The 20,127-nt window shown below is 39.2% G+C and overlaps 1 protein-coding gene across 8 annotated transcripts; it reads right to left on the reverse strand.

Annotated features, from left to right (window-relative positions):
- Positions 1-1,767: 1,767 nt before the first annotated feature.
- tcea3 (transcription elongation factor A (SII), 3) lies at positions 1,768-10,407 on the reverse strand. Of its 8 annotated transcripts, none has more exons than XM_051406976.1 (21): positions 10,145-10,407; positions 9,313-9,375; positions 9,057-9,162; positions 8,832-8,937; positions 7,007-7,540; positions 6,812-6,925; positions 6,421-6,522; positions 6,248-6,316; positions 6,052-6,153; positions 5,862-5,927; positions 5,328-5,387; positions 5,090-5,161; positions 4,904-4,972; positions 4,437-4,499; positions 4,232-4,306; positions 3,398-3,558; positions 3,182-3,243; positions 2,913-3,062; positions 2,649-2,795; positions 2,217-2,288; positions 1,768-2,121 (listed from the first exon to the last, which is right to left on the reverse strand). In XM_051406976.1, the coding sequence occupies exons 1-21, from the start codon at positions 10,211-10,213 to the stop codon at positions 2,113-2,115; spliced, it is 2,271 nt and encodes a 756-aa protein (XP_051262936.1). In that variant the 5' UTR covers positions 10,214-10,407; the 3' UTR covers positions 1,768-2,112. The 8 variants fall into 8 exon arrangements, with proteins under 8 accessions (XP_051262936.1, XP_051262935.1, XP_051262938.1 ...); XM_051406975.1 differs by having other exon boundaries at positions 5,862-5,930; positions 10,145-10,406; XM_051406978.1 differs by lacking the exon at positions 5,328-5,387 and having other exon boundaries at positions 10,145-10,404.
- Positions 10,408-20,127: the final 9,720 nt, after the last annotated feature.

The raw sequence follows: 20,127 nt of genomic DNA on the forward strand, positions 1-20,127 counted from the left end.
ACAGTGACCCCATCAGATTGAAGGCCCTCCAGCTATAAAGTCCAACATTGGCATAAAAGTAGACGCATTGTACTTAATACATGTTGTTTATTACCATTGGTGGAAATGCTAATTCATTTATATAATAATAAGGCTTCAGAGAGGCTAATAATAAAGTAAATGTGTAATAATACATTATTTTAAATTTACATGAAAAACATGTGGCCATTACTTGAGATCATTATTCACTTGTGGTATAGTATGGAGAGTGTTACTGTTTCAACAGCTTTTATTTTCTCACATCTCTATTCACCAACTGTTGGGGGCACAAAGGTCACAGAGCAGAGCAGCTGCCATTAAATTAAAATATGGGGAATCGTGTTGTAGAATCCATTAGGAAATTATTACAGAAAGAGATTTTGGGGGCTTTGAACAGATTATTTTACTTGCTTGTGTGAGAATTTCTAAGCTGAAGTTTTAGTTAATCAAGTCTGTTTTGCTTTATGGTTTTATTTTTCGATATTCCTGTTTATGTTACATTTAGGTTGAACTTCAGGTGACATTTTTCAGCTCACTTTCAGATTTCAGGCTGGTAGAGCGATGATGATCGTAACACCAATGCACCAGTGTAGAATAACACAGTCAGTGTTGATGCTTTCTGAGCTCTGCCTGCACATCAACAGAGGACGTTTAATGGTGGAAATGATGCAGAAGAAGTAAATTAATGTGGTTTCAACTCACAGGGAACCAGATGGTGGATACTCAGCCAGAGGGCTGTCAGGGAGCTTTTCCTATTATTTCTACTGACAGAGACCATATTTCTCACATGACCACCACATTTAATGTACTGTATGAGGAACAATTTCTTCAGGAACACAGAATATAAGTATAATTTTTTGCTCTCATAAGGATATCAGATTCAGTAATGGAATCAGTAATATTCAGGAAAATGTGTGAATGCTGTTGAACAGATCTAACATTGTGACTTTAGTTTTCAGCAGCACTTCCCTCTGGCGTCACTAGCCCGTTGGACTGGCACTAACAAGCAAGCGTCTAATTTGTGCTCAGTAATCTGAAGAGAGAAAAAATCAGTAGTGGGGGCTGATGTTGCCTATGTTTTGAGTTATGATGAATGGTTGCCATCTACTGTATGTTTTCAGAGGTGCAACAGAAAAACCTCAAACAATCCAACAACAGTCAAACCTTTTTCATTCAAGACATCTTTTATCAGTGCAATGAATTCTCGATTTATTCTTAACATGTCAAGAAGTGCAGATTGTAGATGCAATGCTGTTTTTCTTTCTTTCTCCAGTTCACTTGTTCCAGATGTGCTTATTTAAATCTTTAGATACTAATAAGAATATAAAGAACTGTAGTATGCCTGTTACTGCACCCAAATAAATGAAAGGTGCAGTGTGTAACATTTAGGATGATCTATTGGCAGATATTAAATGTAATATAATAATATTAATAAGTATGTTTTTTTTATATACAGAGGGTCCTCTTCTATGGAGGCTACCATGTTATACCGCCATGTTTCTACAGTAGCCCATAATGGACAAACCAAACACTATAATTATAGATAGGGCCTGTTGTGTTTTTCGTGAGTTTTGCAGCCTAGCTTCTCCTTGACACTTCGAAGGCTGAGCTGTATTCAAATGGTTGCAATTTGCCACTTCACCACTAGATTCCACTAAATCCAACACACCTTTAAAAAGTACCTTAAATTCTACACCATACTAGCAAACAACTTTTTTTAAACGTGAGTTTAAAACGCCATCACACAGATGATTTATGCAATTTTATTGGAATTAGATATGTACAAAGTGAAAAGCTGTAATATGACATAGCATATTAACTAGATCTCATGACAGCACCGTGATCGTTGCTCATTGTTCCAACAGTCATCAAACTGACGTTCATGCTCAGTTTTTAATTCCATATAAAGCAAACCCAGATTATTAGCACATGCTTACAAATCTCAAAATTTCAAGTAAAAATTGTAGGAACACTATTATCTGTTTAAATCACTAGCTGCAATAATTTATAAACTCCCTCCCCCCTCCCATTATAGAAAATATGCAGTTCAGTATGCTCAGAAAAAAAAACGTGGTTTCATCTGGAAGGCATCAATCAGCAGAACTGAAAATTAGAGAAAAAAACAATGTATTTTTTCAATTATTCAAAAAAGTACAAAAGATATGAGTTATTGAAACAAAGGCAAGGGACAGACTTACCTTCCAGCGGTTACCACACTCATTACACAGAACAAATGTGGTCATTGGCTCATCAGCACTGCGTGTCTGCACCTGAAACACACATGGAGCTTGAATGAGCACAACATTTCTAAAACAGTTATGGTACCATCAAAGCAGATTTACCACAGCACTAATCTATCCCTAAACTTTGCATTTATTGTTTTCTTTTGGCACTCAGATCAGATAATTACTCTATCCACTGGCTGGGGTGAAACTCTATTAGAGCACACCCTCCCTGTAAAAAAGGTCAGGGAATCATCAGGAAATCCAAAATAAAAGAGACATTTATTTTACTAACCCCACAATTTCACCTGTCAGCTTACAGACTTTTTTCTCTCTAATGATTTGTTTCTGCTTTGTTGAAACTAGTGTCTGTATTTTCATGTACAATGTGCTCATATGCCCGTTTACCTGGTTGTAGGTGCAGTTCTTCTTCCTGCACTTGCCGCACTGCAGCAGGTCGGTGGTGGTGCCACCAGTTTTGGCCATTTGGTGTTCCCTGATGGCCTCCTGGGTGAGAACGTTCCTCAGCTGCTTCAGCTCGTCACTGGCCATCTCCTACACAGAGACAATGTGAACAGATGGAGCAGAGGGAACAATGTGAAATACTGTAAGAGGGGAGTTCATAAAAAGGAGTTCATCAGTGGTTTAGTATGCAGTTGCGGCGCTCTGTACCTCAGCAGACATGGAGGCAATGCGGCTTAATTCGATGCTCCCTGCCAGCACGTTTCTGCGAAGCCCAGGGTTCTTTGGGTCCTTCAAATTGCTGATGCGGCTCCGGACTCTGTTTTTATATTTCATGTCCGTGGCTTTTATCTCCTGGTAGATATGTGCGAGCATGCAGTCAAGGGAGATCTGCTCATGGTAATAATGTAAAATGAGGTTTCTATTTGGATCATCACTGAATGAATAATGGCAAATAGACTAAATTGACTAGATTAAAGGATATGATCTTCAATCTCTGCAGCCATGCTGTCACAGTTAGTTCCAAAATCCTTGTAGTCGTCTGTAAAGACCAGAGAGAAAATATTCATGTTCTGCACACATTTGTGTGTCTTCCTTATGTAGTATGTTCCACTAAACAGTCTGTGTAACATATTCAGAGCATATTAGCTGCTGGATTGTGTGATCTTGGTGATCAGATGCAATCTTAGCCTCACTGTCAGTCCGCAGGGCAGCTGCAAGCATCTCAATGCACTTGTCTCTGACGGACTCTCCGGTGGCGAGGTGGGGGGGCAGTGGACCCCCAGCAGAACTGAAGCTGGGTGACATGGGGCTGGTCGGGGTGGTGGGAGTTTTAGGGGTATCGGTTTTGCCCTTTCTGCAGAGAAGGACACATCAAAACAATCATATCCAGTGTTTAAGTGTCACATCTGGTGTATTTAGTCTGATTTGACCTCAGGAAAGAGAGGTGTCTAATCTGAACCAAAGATATGAATCATATGTTAGTATTTCATTTTTAAGACCCTATTATGAACATTTTTACATTAAATCTCAATAAGTAGATGTATAAAACCAAACTGTGTTAAAATCCCACAAAAATGTTTTGGTGCACTTAGGGACAGCAGAACAAAACACTGACATATTATCTCCTTATGAAGATGATATGACTAACATGTTAGCAAACAATTACTTATTTAACAGACATAATTACAGTGTTTCTGGAAGTCCTCTTTTAGCTCTGGTTTTGGTCTCCACCAACTCCTGACTGTAAATATCTGACTCAGCAGCTGCTAATTGCTCCACTGTGTTCACCAAATAGTTGCCAACTGTCTGTTGTTTGATGCTGGGCAGGAGTTTTTTTCCTAAAACATCTGGCTGCTGCTTGAAAAGAGTCTCGTGATTATTCTCTAATTAGGCATCAATCTTATATTTCAGAAAATGGCCCTCCTTACTTAAAATGAGTGAACTTTAAATTAATTGAATATAAAAATAATCATGAGTATCATCAGCATACATCATAATGAATTTACAATGACTTCATATTGAAATACCTTTCAAAGCTGTCAGTAGAGGGCTTCCTCTGTGGAGGTCCAGCCTGAGAGGTCTTGGAGCCGTGAGACTCTCTCCTACAATACAAAGTCATCATCTTCATCATCATCATGTTTACCATTGAAACAAACCAGTGAAACCTTATTGTGAAAACATTTTTTTTCCATGTGGTCATTACTTTGGTGAATTTGTTTCTGTTTCATTTACCTTTCAGCTGTTAGCTTCTTTGCTGGTGGCGAGCTGCTTTTCTTTGAATCAGTCGATTCCCGCCTACAGTCAGTAATGAGACTCTTTAAGTAAATCTGGATTAATTATAGTGCAGAGTGGTACGACCAAAACAATTTTCTGGCAGTTTCACGGTAAATGAAGTTGCCTTTAGGTTTATAATGTCTTATTGTTCTGTCAGGATTACATAAGACTATAAAAAGATTATAGTTTTATGGCCCCACAAAATACAATATATGAAGGAATCATAAAAAAGAATTTGATTGTGCAAACTGCAACATAAAAGATATGCCAACAACTTTAACATAGTCTCCTTTCAAAACCAAATATTTTAAAATCACGGTATAAATGTTAAACTGGTATAAAATAGAACCAATTTATTGATAATGTTTTTTTCTATTTCCTTTTCAGGTATGAGTGAGATTTAAAGTACTGCATACCAGTCCTACCTGTCAGGTTTGGAGTCAATTGAGAGACGTTTCACAGGTTGGCCAGGCTTTGAGTCGCAGGAGTCCTTCCTGCAACAAGAGAGAAAATGAGAGTTTTAAATCATAAAAAACACCTTTGGGATTATGTCAGGCAGCGTAAATAAAAATTCAGTGTACAGTGGAATTTATTTTCCTGCTCGTGCACACCTGTGTTTTTCTTTTTTGACATCCACAGTGGGCTTTTTGGGAGGAGGCGGTTTAGAGTCAGATGAATCGTTCCTGACAAAAGGAAACACTTGTTTGATACTCAAACAAATCCACTCACAGGACAATAAAGGTATAAAAAGTCAAGCGCCCTCATGCACTGAAAACCGACAAAGACCTGCAACCACCATGTGTCACATCCACAGCTTAACAAGTATTGTCACACTCATGACTCGCAAACCTTTCTCTCTTGGCTTCATCAGAGTGCTTTTTAGACACTTTGCTATCCGATGAGTCTTTCCTGCAAAAATAAAACAGTCTTTGGACTCTTTGTTCTTTTTACAGAGAGTTACAATACCAGTTTGAATTAAGGATGTGAATGTCCAGAGATTTCCTAATCAGGATATTTAATAAATGAGGGAATTAATAAGTTCTATAGGTTACTTAAAAAACTGAAGCTTATACTTTAAACTTATATTAAAGTTTATACTGTCAAAAGTGTTCAATAAACTTGAACCGAAACTCAAGACGTAGCTCAATCTATAACAATCCCAAATATTATTTGGAATTTCCTTTGTAGCTGTATAAAAAGAAAAATATCACTGAAACCTCCCAATACCATTACTGTCATACACTGACACTATATTGTGTCAACAGTTCATGTAAAACAAATGAAAAACAGAGATTAGAGCCTGAGGCCACTGATCCTCCAGAGACAACAGCAAAATAATGTTCAAGGCTGAATGAGAGAAAGAATAAATCCCAGATCCCGGACCTGTCTTTCTTCACATGATCTGACGCCTTCTTCTGTGAAGGAGGTTTAGAGTCTGATGAATCCTTCCTGCTGTGGCAAACAACACAAGGATTCAATGCAAAAGTCCAAATGAAATTACAGGTTATTTTTTCCAAAATAACCAAGGCAGTGACTACATGCAGTTTGTAATGAGAACTCATCTGATCCAGACCTCTCTTTTTTCACATCAATTGAAGGACGCTTTGGAGGAGGTGGCGGGTGAAGGTGAAGAGGAAGTGGAGGAAGAGGAGCGTTGGGATCAGGAGGCTCTTTTCTAAATGAAAGTACACCTTTGAGCTGAGCTGAATCACTTCACTGTGAGAGTGAATATAAATGTGAGGCAATGCATTGGGCATGCAGACGCTGACCTTGGTGGAGGAGGATGAAGGTGAAGAGGAAGAGGAGCAATTGGTGTGTTTGGGTCCAGTGGAACTTTCCTGGTGTGAAAATCAACATTGGTTGTTTGAGAAATCCCTTAAAATCTCAATTTCACACTTCTCTGAACTTAAAAATCGTTTCACAAACCAAAGTACGGCCTGACCTCTCTTTCTTCACTTCCAGGGAAGGTCGCCTGACCGGAGGAGAGGCGGGTTGAGGAGCATGAGGGCGAGGATGTCGGGAGGAAGAGTCTTTAACATCCTTCCTGAACAAATGTCACAACAGTACAGATCAGGGCACTGCAACTCAAGAGTCCCCGATGAGGCAGCATGCAATTCAAGCGAAGTCCTTTTAATAAAGACACACCTGAGCGACCCATCACAGCATGCACCATGCACAGCAGGTATCCTGTTAGGCCACGAGTCTGGTTATAAAACTGCAGGAACAAATGTCAGTGCTTTTGAGTGACTCAGAAACTGTTATGTCATGCAGTATCAACAGGAACATGTCAGTCTGTAACGCTCTTCAGCTCAGGGGATGTTAAGAGTCCTGACCTGTCTTTTTTCAGGTCCACAGAGGGGCGTTTGACGGGGAAAACAGGCCGAGCCGGTCGAGGAGGAGAGGGGAACCGGGTGGGATACAGAATACTGCTATCCAACACTCCTCTCCTAAAATAAATAATTCAATCTGAAGCTCTGCTGGGTGTTTTTGATGTGTAACAACCCATTTTTGAGCCTCTTTTTTCTCACCTTTCAAATATTGGTTTGTGAACGTCAGCAGGTTTCTCTCTCTGGGGTTCGCTCGGCGGTCGCTCTCGTTGCGGTGGGTTTAACGGCCGCTCATGTCTGTTTACTTCTCTGTGTTTGTCCTTCTTGTCATCTGTGTGGCTGTGCTTCTTGGGTTCTTCTGGGTGCTTCTCCTTCTTCACTTCTTCACTGTGTCTCATCTTTTTTGGTTCTTCTAGCGGTCTCTCTCTCCTCGGATCTGGCTTGTGTTTGTCACTCTGCAGGTCTAGCATATGCTTCTGTTTCTTGTTATCTATTTCCAGTTGGATATCCTCTGCAGGTCTTTGTTTCTTGGATTCTTCTACATGCTTCTCTTTTCTCATTTCTTGGGGGTGTTTCTCAAGTTGGGGCTCCTCCAGGTGCTTTTCATCTGTGAGGTCATCTGCGTTTCTCTTTTTGTTTTTGTGTTCATCGTTATGTTTTTCTTTTCTGTTTTTATCGGAGTGTTTTTTGTCAGGATCTGAGTCGTGTTTCAGTTTGACATCCAGTTTCCTGTGACTAACAGAAACAAAGGAAGTATCATTTTTACCTCTGTTCATAAGCCAGCAGATACTGAGTTTCACATACGTCAGTTTTGTTACTTTAATGCAACTCAGGCTCCATTCAGATTCAAATTAAAAACATTTCCCCATTACACTACAACACCTAATTTGATGAGCTTGCGAGAGTACTTTTTACTTCATTGGATGAGTTCACTGATGAGTGATGTTATATTTCTACTTATTCAGTAACAGTTAACACAACTGTACACATTCAGGGATTTTTCAAAATGCAAATACCAGGTAATTGAGCTGTAATTTAGCAGTGAATTCAGTGCTTCGGATAAAAAACATGATGCAAAAAACACACAGAAGGATATCACTACTTTCATAGCCTCTTAAAAATGTCCTTTATATGCGCTTGTAAAAATTGCTACCATGAAAAATAAATTACAGCATCAGCAAGAGGAGCATCCGTCATCATGTGTGCTGAGACTTTAAGGTGCATTTCTGATTTCCTCATCTGATCACAATAATTCCCATCAAGCATACACAGAACCATTTGTTACAATTTACTTAGAACAGATTAATACATTTGATGCTTCTTTTATAGTTTGTATTTTGATTCTTACCATTAAAGAATTATCTTTGGTGCTGAATATTGTGTTTGTCTGACACCTGAGAGATCGTCCTACTCCTGACATTTTCTGCTCACTCCAGGGATTTATATATTTTCTCTTGTAGAGCAATAATGCATGTAAGAATGACACTTGACACAAGTCCACTTACAGCTGCTTATGGGTAGAAAATTGTACTTCTTCAATGTGATGATGCATAGCTACTTATATGACAGAGAGGTGAAAATAGAGTGATTTAAAAGCGCCTACTGCAATGAAAGAAACAAATGCCTTTACATCATTTTACATCATCCTGAAACAATTACTAATTTACCTCTGGATATGCTGCTACACTGACACTTTTTCATCTTCTCACTGTTTTTTTTTTTTTTGGCGGAGCTGTTGTTGCATCTGGGTTGAGGTATTTTCCAAGTTTTGTAGTTTATAATTATTTCACATCTACAAATACTGTAGTTTTAGTGTGGTGCACCATGGCAGGTATGAACTTCATGACAAGTTTGCACTTTCATCATTATTTCATGTAATTTTTTTGATGAACTTAAAGCAGTTAGGTCACACTCACCGCACTGAGTTAGACAGCAGGAAGGTGTGCTGATACTGAACACAACTTTATTTATTAATGTCTCTGCTTCTGTGTTCAATAATAATGTCACCGGTGAAGGAAGTACTGACCTGCTCTGTGTCTCAGAGGGTGAGTTGTTTGGAGACACTGCAGTTTTGCTGGAGTCCAAACCATTCTTCATTTCTGATGGTTTCTCAGACTGAGAATGGCCAGAGTCTGTGTGAGCGTTTGAATTAATCATATCAGTCAGTTCACTGTTGTATTTACTGCACAAACAATTATCTAACTGCTCTGTAAATCATACAAGTATGTTAATCATGTATCAAGTCAAATACCCAGAAGTCTTTTCCAGTCTTTAATGAGGACCTTCGCCAAGGCGATGACTTCCTCATCTGTGCAGTGCTTCCTGATACTGTTCACAGACATGCCGATCCTCGTTTCCTAAAACAAACACACACACACACACATATATATAAATAAATAAGCTTTAATGATCATGCATTGGTCATAGTTGTGTTATGTAATGATAAAAGTGTCCTCTTTTATAAACAAACCCTGTGAATAGATCTAACATAATATACTGGAGCCTACCTGGAGAAGTTTGAGTGTCATATTGAAACCTTTCAGTTCCCTCAGCAGGTCCATGGCGCCCTCCTGCACACACAAAACAGTTAAAGTCTAAAACGATGTTGTCTGTAACTATAAATCTTGAATGTGTTTATTTAGAAATCAGTAATAATTTGACACCATGCAAATGTGAATATTTCACAAAAAGAAACCACAAACTGATAAGTAAGCACAGTTTCACTTCTGTTTTTTATTTACGTTTTTAGCAACATTTTAAAACCATAAATATTGATTCTTTAAATTCAAAGAATATCTAACAGCAGTCATCAAATAAGCATGACTGTGGCGCTTTGCTTTATTCTGATCACACGCTGTAAATCGTAGTTTTCAGTGACTGCTACGTTATCGTTTGCAGTACTCGAACTGTGCAAGAGCGCCATTGAACAGCGTCCTGTTTGCAGTCACAACACACACACACGACCTTGCCCACAGGCCGCGGTGTTTACTTTCTGCTGCATGAGTCACTGGTTAATATGACCACCAGGAAAAGATTTGCGAAAAAAGTTGCAAACAAGTGGACAAAACTTGACCCACAGGGCGCTGGACACTCGGACAGCGAAACGTCCTGCGAGCGAAACGTCTGCAAAACTGCGCCAAACACCTGTTGATCATTTGTTACAGTGCAGTCGGGTTCATATTACAAATGTGTAGACTCTCCAAATACATGGATTCAGGCAGAAGTCACACTTATCTTCAGCGTAAACCTGCAGGAAAGCATTTGAATTCACGGGCCTTCTGCGCAGCACGAGGTGGCAGGACAACGCGCCACCTGTGGGTGTCAAAAATACAGTCTCACCGTGTTATTTCTAGACACCATCTTGTCCAGTTTCTTTGCAATCCGAATGAGATCTTCCTCTCGCGTCATCGCTGCATTTACTCGACTAAGTACGAACCAATAACGTCGATTTATAACTTGTAAAAAAACTGTGAAAAGAAGCGAAAAAAGTTTTGATCCGCTGCAGGTCGGACTTTACGCACGGCGCGCTCCATTCAGCACAGAGGCGTGTCCTGCAGTTGGACCCCAGCTGACCAACTCGACACATGACAACAACTAAATATAGACCCTGTGGTACACACATGGGACAATATAAATATCTAACTCTCAAGGGGATTCATGTAAAGTTCTTTCAAAGTGTCAAACTCTTTAAATACGTCCTTATTTGTACGATCCATGCAGCCAATCAGCGACTGTATTTTTTTTTTTTTTTTAAATCTTATTGGCTGCGTTCTGTTTTGTGTAGGATATTTCTCTGTCATCTGGCTGCATTATCTCGCCAGTTGTTTGCACACCAGTTGCTGCTGGCAACTGTAGCCTGACACTGGATCACAGTTTACTGCATGGCTGTTACCTCAATCACAACTTCAGCACTAAGTAACACAGATCAAATAGGGTTTAAAAGGCATTAAAGGTGGTATTCAGAGTGCAGATGTGAACTAAACATCCGGAAAGATTTTCACTTTCGTTTACAAAATGAAGTTAATGTGGTAAAAGAATCGGTTCCTGGCTTCGTTTATACGTGTTTGCCACCAGAGGGTGCTGTGAATTAAGTCTATAACAACTTCACAGGCCAACTGATCAGACTCTCATGAGAGTTCACTTTAGATTTCCTTTTGCACAAAAACCGATTTATAAAGATTAAGCTCTTTCAATTGTTTTTTTAATTTTATTTTACTTTCCAAGAAACCTGTTTGCGGAACATTTAATGTTAAACTATAGTCTGTTTTCCAAGAAACCCAGTGTTTGAAGTGATACTTAACTATCCTAATATTGAACTGGAATGATTATTTACTTGAGCCAGCAATTGAAAAAGTGTATGCTGCTCACAGCCTTGTGGTATATACAGTGAGTTAGTTGAGGTCACTCAGACAAATATCCAGAAAATGAAATTATTTGAGGTTACTCGAGCAAGTGCTCTCCACAAGGTCCTCGGTACCCTTGTAAAAATGTGTTTATATATCACGTCTGACAACTTCTTGGTAGCAATCACTCACAGACTGTTTTCATAGAAAATCTCTTGCAGGGAAAACACACTCCTAGAACTGAGAGGCATGAAAGTTTACTCCCACAGTCCGCCGGGAACTGAGCCGCGCTACAGTTCAGATCTCCAAAAGGTCCCTGCTGCTGGGTGCCTCGACGGTTGTGGGAAGCGAGGACATGAGATGCAAGTTCCAAAACTTTGTTTTTGAAGTTAGATCAAATATCAGTGCAATGAAAACGTGAGGTTTTAATTGGTTTGGGTTTCTCTGTCTGGAAATGTATTCATACCCAACAGTTTATATGGACATAGTTTATGTAGACAGCAATGCTCTCTAACATAATTGCATATCATTACAGAACAGTATTGGCTTGAAATCTTACATTTCTGCCCTAAAGGTAAAGTGTAAGTGTGTGGATTTTTATACAACCGTGTGTTCAGATTTTAAACCCTAAAACATGATCAATGTCCAAGAGAATCCAAGAGAAAACTGTGACACTCATGTTTGTGGTGTAGGGATTTGTGGATAACTGTGTGATGACAGCAAGTGAAAGTACAGTCTAAAAGATTGTCTTGAGCAAAGAGCATTATCTCTTTACACCGCTCTTACACAACAGGCTGAGCTGAGTGTATAACCCGCCGCAACCTCCGCCTGAAGACAGCTAGTGTGTCTGGCAGGTAGAGGTACTGCCGGCCAACTCGAGAAGTGGGACAGCTCAGCGTGAGGTAAGAGGGGAAGCAGGCCAAGAGGAAGAACCAGTGATCAAGATCAACCCGCAACATCATCCTTTAACTATGTGTACTAAACCCTTCAGCTTGGGGCTCAAAAAAGGGCTTCTCCCCCTTTCTGCAGCTCTCTGACCCCTTTCCCAGAAGCTCAAAGTAAATAAACTGTCTGATCTTCAGTCTTGAGAAAAGAACTCTGTGTCCACCTTGTACCACCAACCTTGTTCTCAAACCTCAAATTATACCAATGCACAAATTATTAATAATTATACAAATTTCCTTCCATCTTTAGAAGAGCATGGTGGAATGAAACTATGCACATTCACTCAAGTACTGTACTGAAGTACAACTTTGAGGTACTTGACTTGTGTTTTCCTATTTCATGCTAAGTTATACTTTTACTTCATTATATTTCAGAGGCTATTGTACTCTTTACTTCTCTCAGCTAGTTACTTGTCAGATTATTTTACAAATATTTGATCATCTAAAATATTCCATATAGAAATAATCAACAGGTAAAATTAGCACCATGCACCCTCAACAACAGTAAAATACTAAGAATTTATCAGTCATATTGATCGTAGTATAATGTATAACACGTACTATCTGTTTTTTTGCACAATGAGTACATTTAGTACCTGTGGAACAGCAGAAACAAGCTACAATCACAACATTGACATATACAGTTAATTATTTAATGACCTGACACTATAAAGTTTATATTGCAAACTTGTTAGCAAGCAGTGGTTTATTTAATCATCCACCGGACGTCCAATATTCACTCTCTTTTAGCTCTATTTTTGGTTTCTACCAACTCTGGAGCGAAATATCTGGCTCTTTAGTGACTGAATGCTTCACTTTGTTCTCCAGCTCGTCGCTAACTGTCTCTGTTGTTTGCTGAGCAGGTAGCATACAGGAGGTCTATCAGAGCTTGTTTGCTGAAAACAGTTGCCTGCTTATGAATGTTGAGAGTGAACCAAAGCAGTAAACTTGTGGTGGGGTAAGCAATTCTAATCCAATACACTTTTTTCAAATTCAGTGAATATCTCCTCGCGGTCTGCTAGATTTCTGCTGTGTGGGCACTGAAGAAAATCCAGTGGTTGTACACAGTCCTGGCTCTGTAAATGGGAGACAAACAAAGCGGATCAGACCGAGTCACACAACACTAACTTGTTATTCCAGCCAGGATTTGTGTGTCAGGTAACGTTAAATTACTTTCCCACAGACATTCAGCTTACTTATAGTTTGCCAAAATAAGTTGTTGTTGTGATGTTAGCTACAGTAGCAGGAAGGTTGTGAGTATCGCTGTCTGGGAACTGGCTTGTCCACTCGGTTAGCAGCAGCAACTTTAGCAACAACTTATAAACCCACAACGTAGATAATGTTAGATACATAACTTGCTGTTGTTCACACTATATCATGATATTGGATTTCCCCAGAATTGTTTACCCCACCTTTAAACCCCAAAAAGGAGCTGAAAGACACTAAAATGTTCTGTGAAACTAAGGGGAACTGCAAAGTTGCTGATAAGAATATATGGGTGTGTCATTATAAGTGAGCTTTTTCATTTAACACGTAGTCTTTTGTTCCATTGTTGTTATTGAAATATTGATTAGTGGACCTTAAATTACAATTTTCTACTAACAAGAAAGTACCTTTACTTTTTAAAATTATGAATACAGGACTCTTACTTGTAACAGAGTATTTTTCATTGCTGTATTGTTACTTTTAATGAAGTAAAGTATCTGAATACTTCTTCTGACCACTGCAAAGGAGATGCACATATAGAAACCAATACACATAAAAGAAAGATTGTTATTCCTTGAGACAGCAGAGATGTGGATTTTGCAGAAAGGAATAGTCCCCTGATGTTATGTGCAGTCGTTGAATTTCCCCTCACTCTGGATTCCCGGTGGCTCTCAGGCTCTACATGGTTACATAACTGCATCTGTGTGCATTCCCATACACTGTACTGAAGTATCCTGAGCCTCTGCCCCAGGGTTTCAGAGTCTATCATTATCCTCTCGGGTCTGGCCACATCAAGTCCTGCCTTGTCTTTGCTTGATTTCCGAGCAGACAGAAGAAAGTGGTCCTGCACCCCTCACTGTACTGTACATCCCACATGCTTTAACAGACAAAGAGTTAACACAGATCCAACCGGGAATATCCACCAGTCTACTTTCCTCTCCGTGAACCTCGCCCAGTGCTGGTGTCTCTGCCAGTCACAGACCAGAGACGCCAGGCCTGGGCAATTATGGCAATTTTTGGATGACATCAGACCAGAAAATGAATGATTTCATTTAGCTGTCAATTTTTTTCTGGATCTGGTGTAGGATGCAAAACCTGTAATAGAGCATGTCAAAACAGAGTGGGAGAATTGTTTAGACGTTCACATCTGCAGTTGGCTGGAAGGTAATCCCAGCCTGGTGGGGTTGGTTTGTCTGCTAATAATGACCACTGTTCGGTGTTGGCACTGTCAAAAAGTAGGCTGAATCTCCCGGAGAGGTTGGACCACCCAAAGACTTTAAGAACATCCTTGTATCTTCAGCTGTCTCTTAAGTCTCTATTTACTGCCACACACACACACACACACACACACACACACACACACACACACACACACACACACACACACACACACACACACACACACCAAATCTGCCATATCCAAAACAGTTTTGGTGGTGCCACTATTTTGGGCTACCTTCGACCAAAATAACTGGAGCTGCCACCGTTAGACACAATCCAACCAAAATAACTAAATGACTAACCAAACTAAATCTGAATTATGCACTGGGCAAGAGAAATTTAACCCCACTCCTGACTTGAAAAATAACCTTTACTGTCACCTGAACTGCAGATTATGAAGAAATAAAGAGATGATTTACCCTATAGTCTAGTGCACAGTGAATACCCCAAAGATGCCCTTAAGATAAAAGAAAAGCTGGAAAAGGATATGTAAAATATGTACTATAACTTATCCACAACCGTCAATTACACACTGGCACACTGGACAGACACTGAGTCATTTGTGTAGTGTGTCTGCAAAAAGATCCTGTGGTTCTTCCTAAGGCTGCGATTTGATCTTTGAGCTCTCTTCGCTTGTGCTTGAACTTCAGCTTTATGCTGACAAACAAGTGCATAACCCCTTTGGCTTGAAAGGGGGGAAAAATCCTTCAAAGACGCAAATTAGTTTGTCGTGAATGGAAGAGCATCTCAAAAGAACGCTGAAATTTTGACAACTGCTCGGTCTCTTCATTCAGTAACTGTAAATAGGATTCATTAATTGCACGTATTGAGATATAACTTAGCTGTTTACAAACATCTCATCCCAAACCCTTTAGATCAAGCTGTGCGAATTGACAAAAAGGAGTTCCTACGCTAACGGGCCAAATTGTGTTAGTGTGCAAATCCCTTCTTACTCTCGTTTCCTTTTCAACTGCCCACTAATCCAATTAGAGCGCCGTAGATCAAAACCTGCCACATCTACCTCTCCTTTCCGTATTAGCAGCTTTTGCAGTGCTTTCTGTTGGAATTGGATTTTGCACAGGTTAGGTATTTATATACCGGAACTGCAGTTATTAAGAGAAGCAGAAATTGGACTCATTGCTAAAGGATCCAGTTAGTTGTAACCATTGTGCATCTAAATCCATTGATGTCACACACTTGTCAGTTTAGTTTTATCTTAAATTAAGACTTCATTTGGGCTCTGTTGGAAATGTCTGTCCCTGACTATAGCTTTGAAATATCAGTCTTGGTTCTTGTAATTTAAATTTAAAGACAATTATACAGTCAAAACCTGTAAAGTACATAAAACCAAACAGAAACCAGCCCTCAGGGTAACAAGAGAGAAAATATTTATAGTAGCTCTTCCTGCCATGCACTTTTACAGGTTTTGAACATCCTTAAATCAACTTGTTTACGTCATGTGAAAGAATACTACAGCTTTACTAAATGATCATGTGCATAAAAAAAAAAAAAGGTTCCTCAGCAACAACCTGGTTAAGTTCAGGAACGTAATGCTTCCTCTGACCTCTTCTGTTAGACTGGAAGTCAGTTAACAGACCTCATGTTGTTTCATCTCTTAAATATCAGCTCTACAAAAAGTTACTGGTCAGGTACTGTCAGTGAAGGCATATGGGCCTTTTTAAAAGAGGAACTCCAACACTTTCTTTTATTCGTTCCAATAGTTTCCTGTTCCTAAGGACTAATACTCAGCATGTGAACAGCTGTATGATGTCTTCTGCTGCTGTGGGGGAGTTTTGTAAAGTCTGAGTAAATAAACCCTAGTGATGTCATCGGTGGCTGTTTTAACAAAAAGCCAGGACTATAAACTGGGGGTATGGACTATGAAAGACATGGGCCTTTATCAGGCAAAGAGCATCTGACAAAAAGATAAAAAAGTCAAGTTGCACAATGGGAATTAAAGGATCCAGTGTTTTTAGACTTGGGGATTACAAATGAGTGTATCTCAGCCTCTGCTGCATCAGTTTTTTTAATCTGTCTCTTACAAGTCTCCTAACTTTATGTAATCAGTTGATGTTGATGATGTTGTACTCCTTTCAGTCCCTGTACCACTATTCTTGCTAATAATCAGTTGTTCAGCCTACTAACCAAATACGATGTGAACAAGATTCAAAGGACTGAAGAAAGTTAAAGAAGAAACAGTTAAGAAATGAGTTTGAATGTCAGTTTTTTAAGAGATGAGAGAAATGCACTTACAGTAAGAGGAAGCTTTTTCCTTTATACGAAGCTTTGGGCTATACTGTAGCTGTGCTATGTACAATATGACTAGACAGCTTATGTGTTTGTTGTTGTGCCTGATGGGTTAGGGTTAGAATTTTATTGATTTCAAAATGTTGCACAGCATTAATAAATAAAAAAAAGTGGAAGCAAAGAACCTTGCTTGAACTTTTGTCTTTATAGCTCTGCGCTTTGGCCTGAAAAGAATGATGATAGTATATTGTCTGCACTTTTACAGTTTGCACTATTCTTCCCTCAACTGGATCCATGTGGGAGGAACTGAAAACAGTGAAATCAGGCAAAAATCAAAAATAAACAATAGAAAGAAAATCAGCTTATGGGAATAAAAAATAAAAAAGCATGAGGGGCTATCCAAACAACTCTCTGCAGTGTTTGTTTCAAGTTTGTGGTGGATTTATTACTACCACATGAGACTGCAACACAGCCCAAAGGAAACGGGGAATTCTGTCCAAGAGCGCCAGTGAAAAAGCCCTCCTGATGACTTGGAGGTCACCCCAAGGTCAACACAAGCAGACTTGTTAATGCGTGGGTGATGTCATGACAAGAGGTTTCGTGTGGTGATGTCAGGATATATATGAATGCCCGTATGTGTGTGTAAAGCAAATGCATGCTGTGGGTGTGTTGTCTTTTGGGGGAGGTGGGAAAAGGGTAATGTGTGTATTTGTTTCTGGTTCAGGTCAATGACAGCACACAGAGTATCTCTGTCTATGTGGGGTCCAGGAAGTTAAAAAAGTCTCGGAGCAAAGGAGGGGTCTCCACTGAGGACTGGATGTCTTAATGCAGCTGCTTGGACTTCCTGCGAGCAGATCACATGACAACAATGTATGCTTTACATTACCGTTTCTACTGTTATACAAAGAAGCTGATGTCTTTCTATTTATGTGATTTTATTTTATTTTTGATTGATTTGTTGCTTGCTCCTTGCAGCCCTGAAGAGCAGATATTCATCCTGAATAATGAGAAAACAGATATCCAGGGCATCTGTCTATCTTCAGCAGGACATAGACAAACAGAAGGAAAACAAAAAGATTATGAAGATGAGCAAAAGCAATGTTATCCAATCAAATCATTAATGGAGGCTATCTGTGCCTGCAGATCTGTGGAAATCAGGTTACTCAGTTACATCAGTTGGGTAAATGCCAAAGGTTTCAGGTGGCTTCCACAGTACACTTCAACAGAGCTGCATAGCTGCTCTGTGACTGCTCTGATCACCTGCCTAGTAAGCCGGTGTTGCAGTCTTTGGTGCAAATGTAGAAGACAAGTAAAGCTGTTTTGTCTTGTAATTTTTAGTTTTTTATTCACATATATTTCATAAGGTATTTTTCATATTTCAGCCAGTCAAGTTAAGTTTATCTAAAGAGCACATTTAAAAAAACAACAGGTGACCAAAGTAAATATATATAAATATATGTAAAAAAAAAAAAATAAGTAGGTAAATAACCGTCAGAAATTAAAAGAATGGTCATATTTTAATAATTAAACTGTTTGACAGTCTAGGTGCAATAGAAAGTCTTGGTCACTTTTGGATTTTGACTGGGAACGGGGAATGGTGGGGATAATTGAGCAGATCATCTGAGGGGTCTGGATGTAGAGTTTTGACTAAGGAGATTGGAGCTGTACACTGGTGCCAATTCATGCAGAGCTTCTCGTAAGCAGCTCTGCGTTTTGAACTATAGCTGCAAGAGACTGGGATGACTGACCGACTCCCACACAAAGAGTCGTGTAATCAAGACCAGAAGTAATAAAAGCAGGTAAGACAATCTCCAGGTATCCAAAGGAGAGGAACGTTTTTTTGATCGGCCTAATGTGGAAAATGATTCACTATTCTATGACAAACTTTATGGTTTGTCATATTTAAAGGCAGAGTAAAAAATAACGCTGAGATTTCTGGCATGTGTAAGCACATAAAAAAAATCAAAGGCCAAGGAAAAATTGCCGTACCAATGGAGAGATTTCCAGGACCTCAGTCTATGAGCTGGAGAAACTGTTTGGCCTTGACATCCTCAACACAACTTAAAACCGATTGATGGTGTAAAGTCTAGCTGTGTGTTGTCAGTGTGGTGGTGAAGGAGGTTGTGTTTTCAAAAAGAAAATTAATAAAGAAGAAGCCTGTGAAGACTTGCATAGTGCAAATAAAATGGGAAAATGGGGCCTAAGATGGAACCATGGGGAACACCACAGGAGACAGTATCTGGTAAATACTGTTAAAGAGGTTAGAGAACAACTGGCAGACAAACATCAACAACTTCATATTTATTCTGTAATTTTCTCATTAAAATCAAGTCAACCTTTAGAGAAAATAGGAGGAAGAAACTAGAGAACTCAGAGTAAACAGGCTGACTACACTGGAGCACACTGAATCCTGCGCTGTGTGTCCTTACTGTAAGATGTCCAAATTTGATAATTTCATCCTCTGGAAAAGTAGAGTCTTGTATCCGATGTAGGTTGACACAAGTGGATGGAGCTAGTTGTTCCAAATCTGCACATCTTACGCTGCTACGCTTCCAGACAGTCAGGATAAAACCAGTGACTGGAAAATATAGTGGCCAAAGCATACATCAGACTGACCAAAGTCAACACACCATGCTGAAGAACTGAAATATATAATTATTTTATTAATAAGAAAATACCGCCTCAGCTGGGTATCTGAAATAAAATAGTTAATGATAAGTTACTGGGACTATCACATGAAGGAAAAACGTTTTTTATAATATATTTATATTATTGTTCCTGGGGTCGTCCTGCCCACACTACGTCTTTAGACAATAAACCTTTTGGTAGACAGACAAAATGATTTCATGAGAAAAGGAACTGCTCCGTTTTATATCTCACTATAAAAACTGACTGACAGTACAAGAATTCAAATTATCAACAAAACAGCTGGAACACACCATTGTAATTACGTGCTCGTAATTCACTCCTCATGACTGTTTAACAAGCACGGTTTAATGCCTGGAAATGCATTGGAGTAATGAATTGGAAAATCCATTGCGTTCATGCTAGGGACCAGAAACGTTTGTATCTTATTGTTGTATGCCTTCAGAAATATTTCCCAAGGTTAAACATTTGGTTTGGTTCAATTATCTTGTTATTTGTTTTTAAGTTTGATTAAAGTGAATTATGTGATTCTTGAAATGCACCTGGAATCAATTATTCTCTTGATGTTCACTGCCAATTGTGAGATTTATTGCCTGTAGTGAACATGAATGTATTTTTATATTTGAATAAAAGATTAGCTGCACAAAGGGTAATTTGTCAACAGTGTTTACGATAAAGTTTCAAAATCTGTTAGCATTGAAGGCTGCGCAGCGTC

Source organism: Dicentrarchus labrax, unplaced genomic scaffold (genome assembly GCF_905237075.1).
Source record: "Dicentrarchus labrax unplaced genomic scaffold, dlabrax2021, whole genome shotgun sequence".
Lineage (NCBI taxonomy): Eukaryota > Metazoa > Chordata > Actinopteri > Moronidae > Dicentrarchus > Dicentrarchus labrax.

Bases quoted from the DNA above. Each gene is read 5' to 3' on its own strand.
- tcea3 (XM_051406975.1), bottom strand. From the start codon at position 10,213: ATGACGCGAGAGGAAGATCTCATTCGGATTGCAAAGAAACTGGACAAG. The intron at 6,317-6,420 runs GTCAGGCCGTAC...TTTTCACACCAG, and splicing joins CTGGAAGTGAAGAAAGAGAG to GAAAGTTCCACTGGACCCAA. The intron at 3,244-3,397 runs GTGAGGCTAAGA...TGGTCTTTACAG, and splicing joins AGCTGCCCTGCGGACTGACA to ACGACTACAAGGATTTTGGA.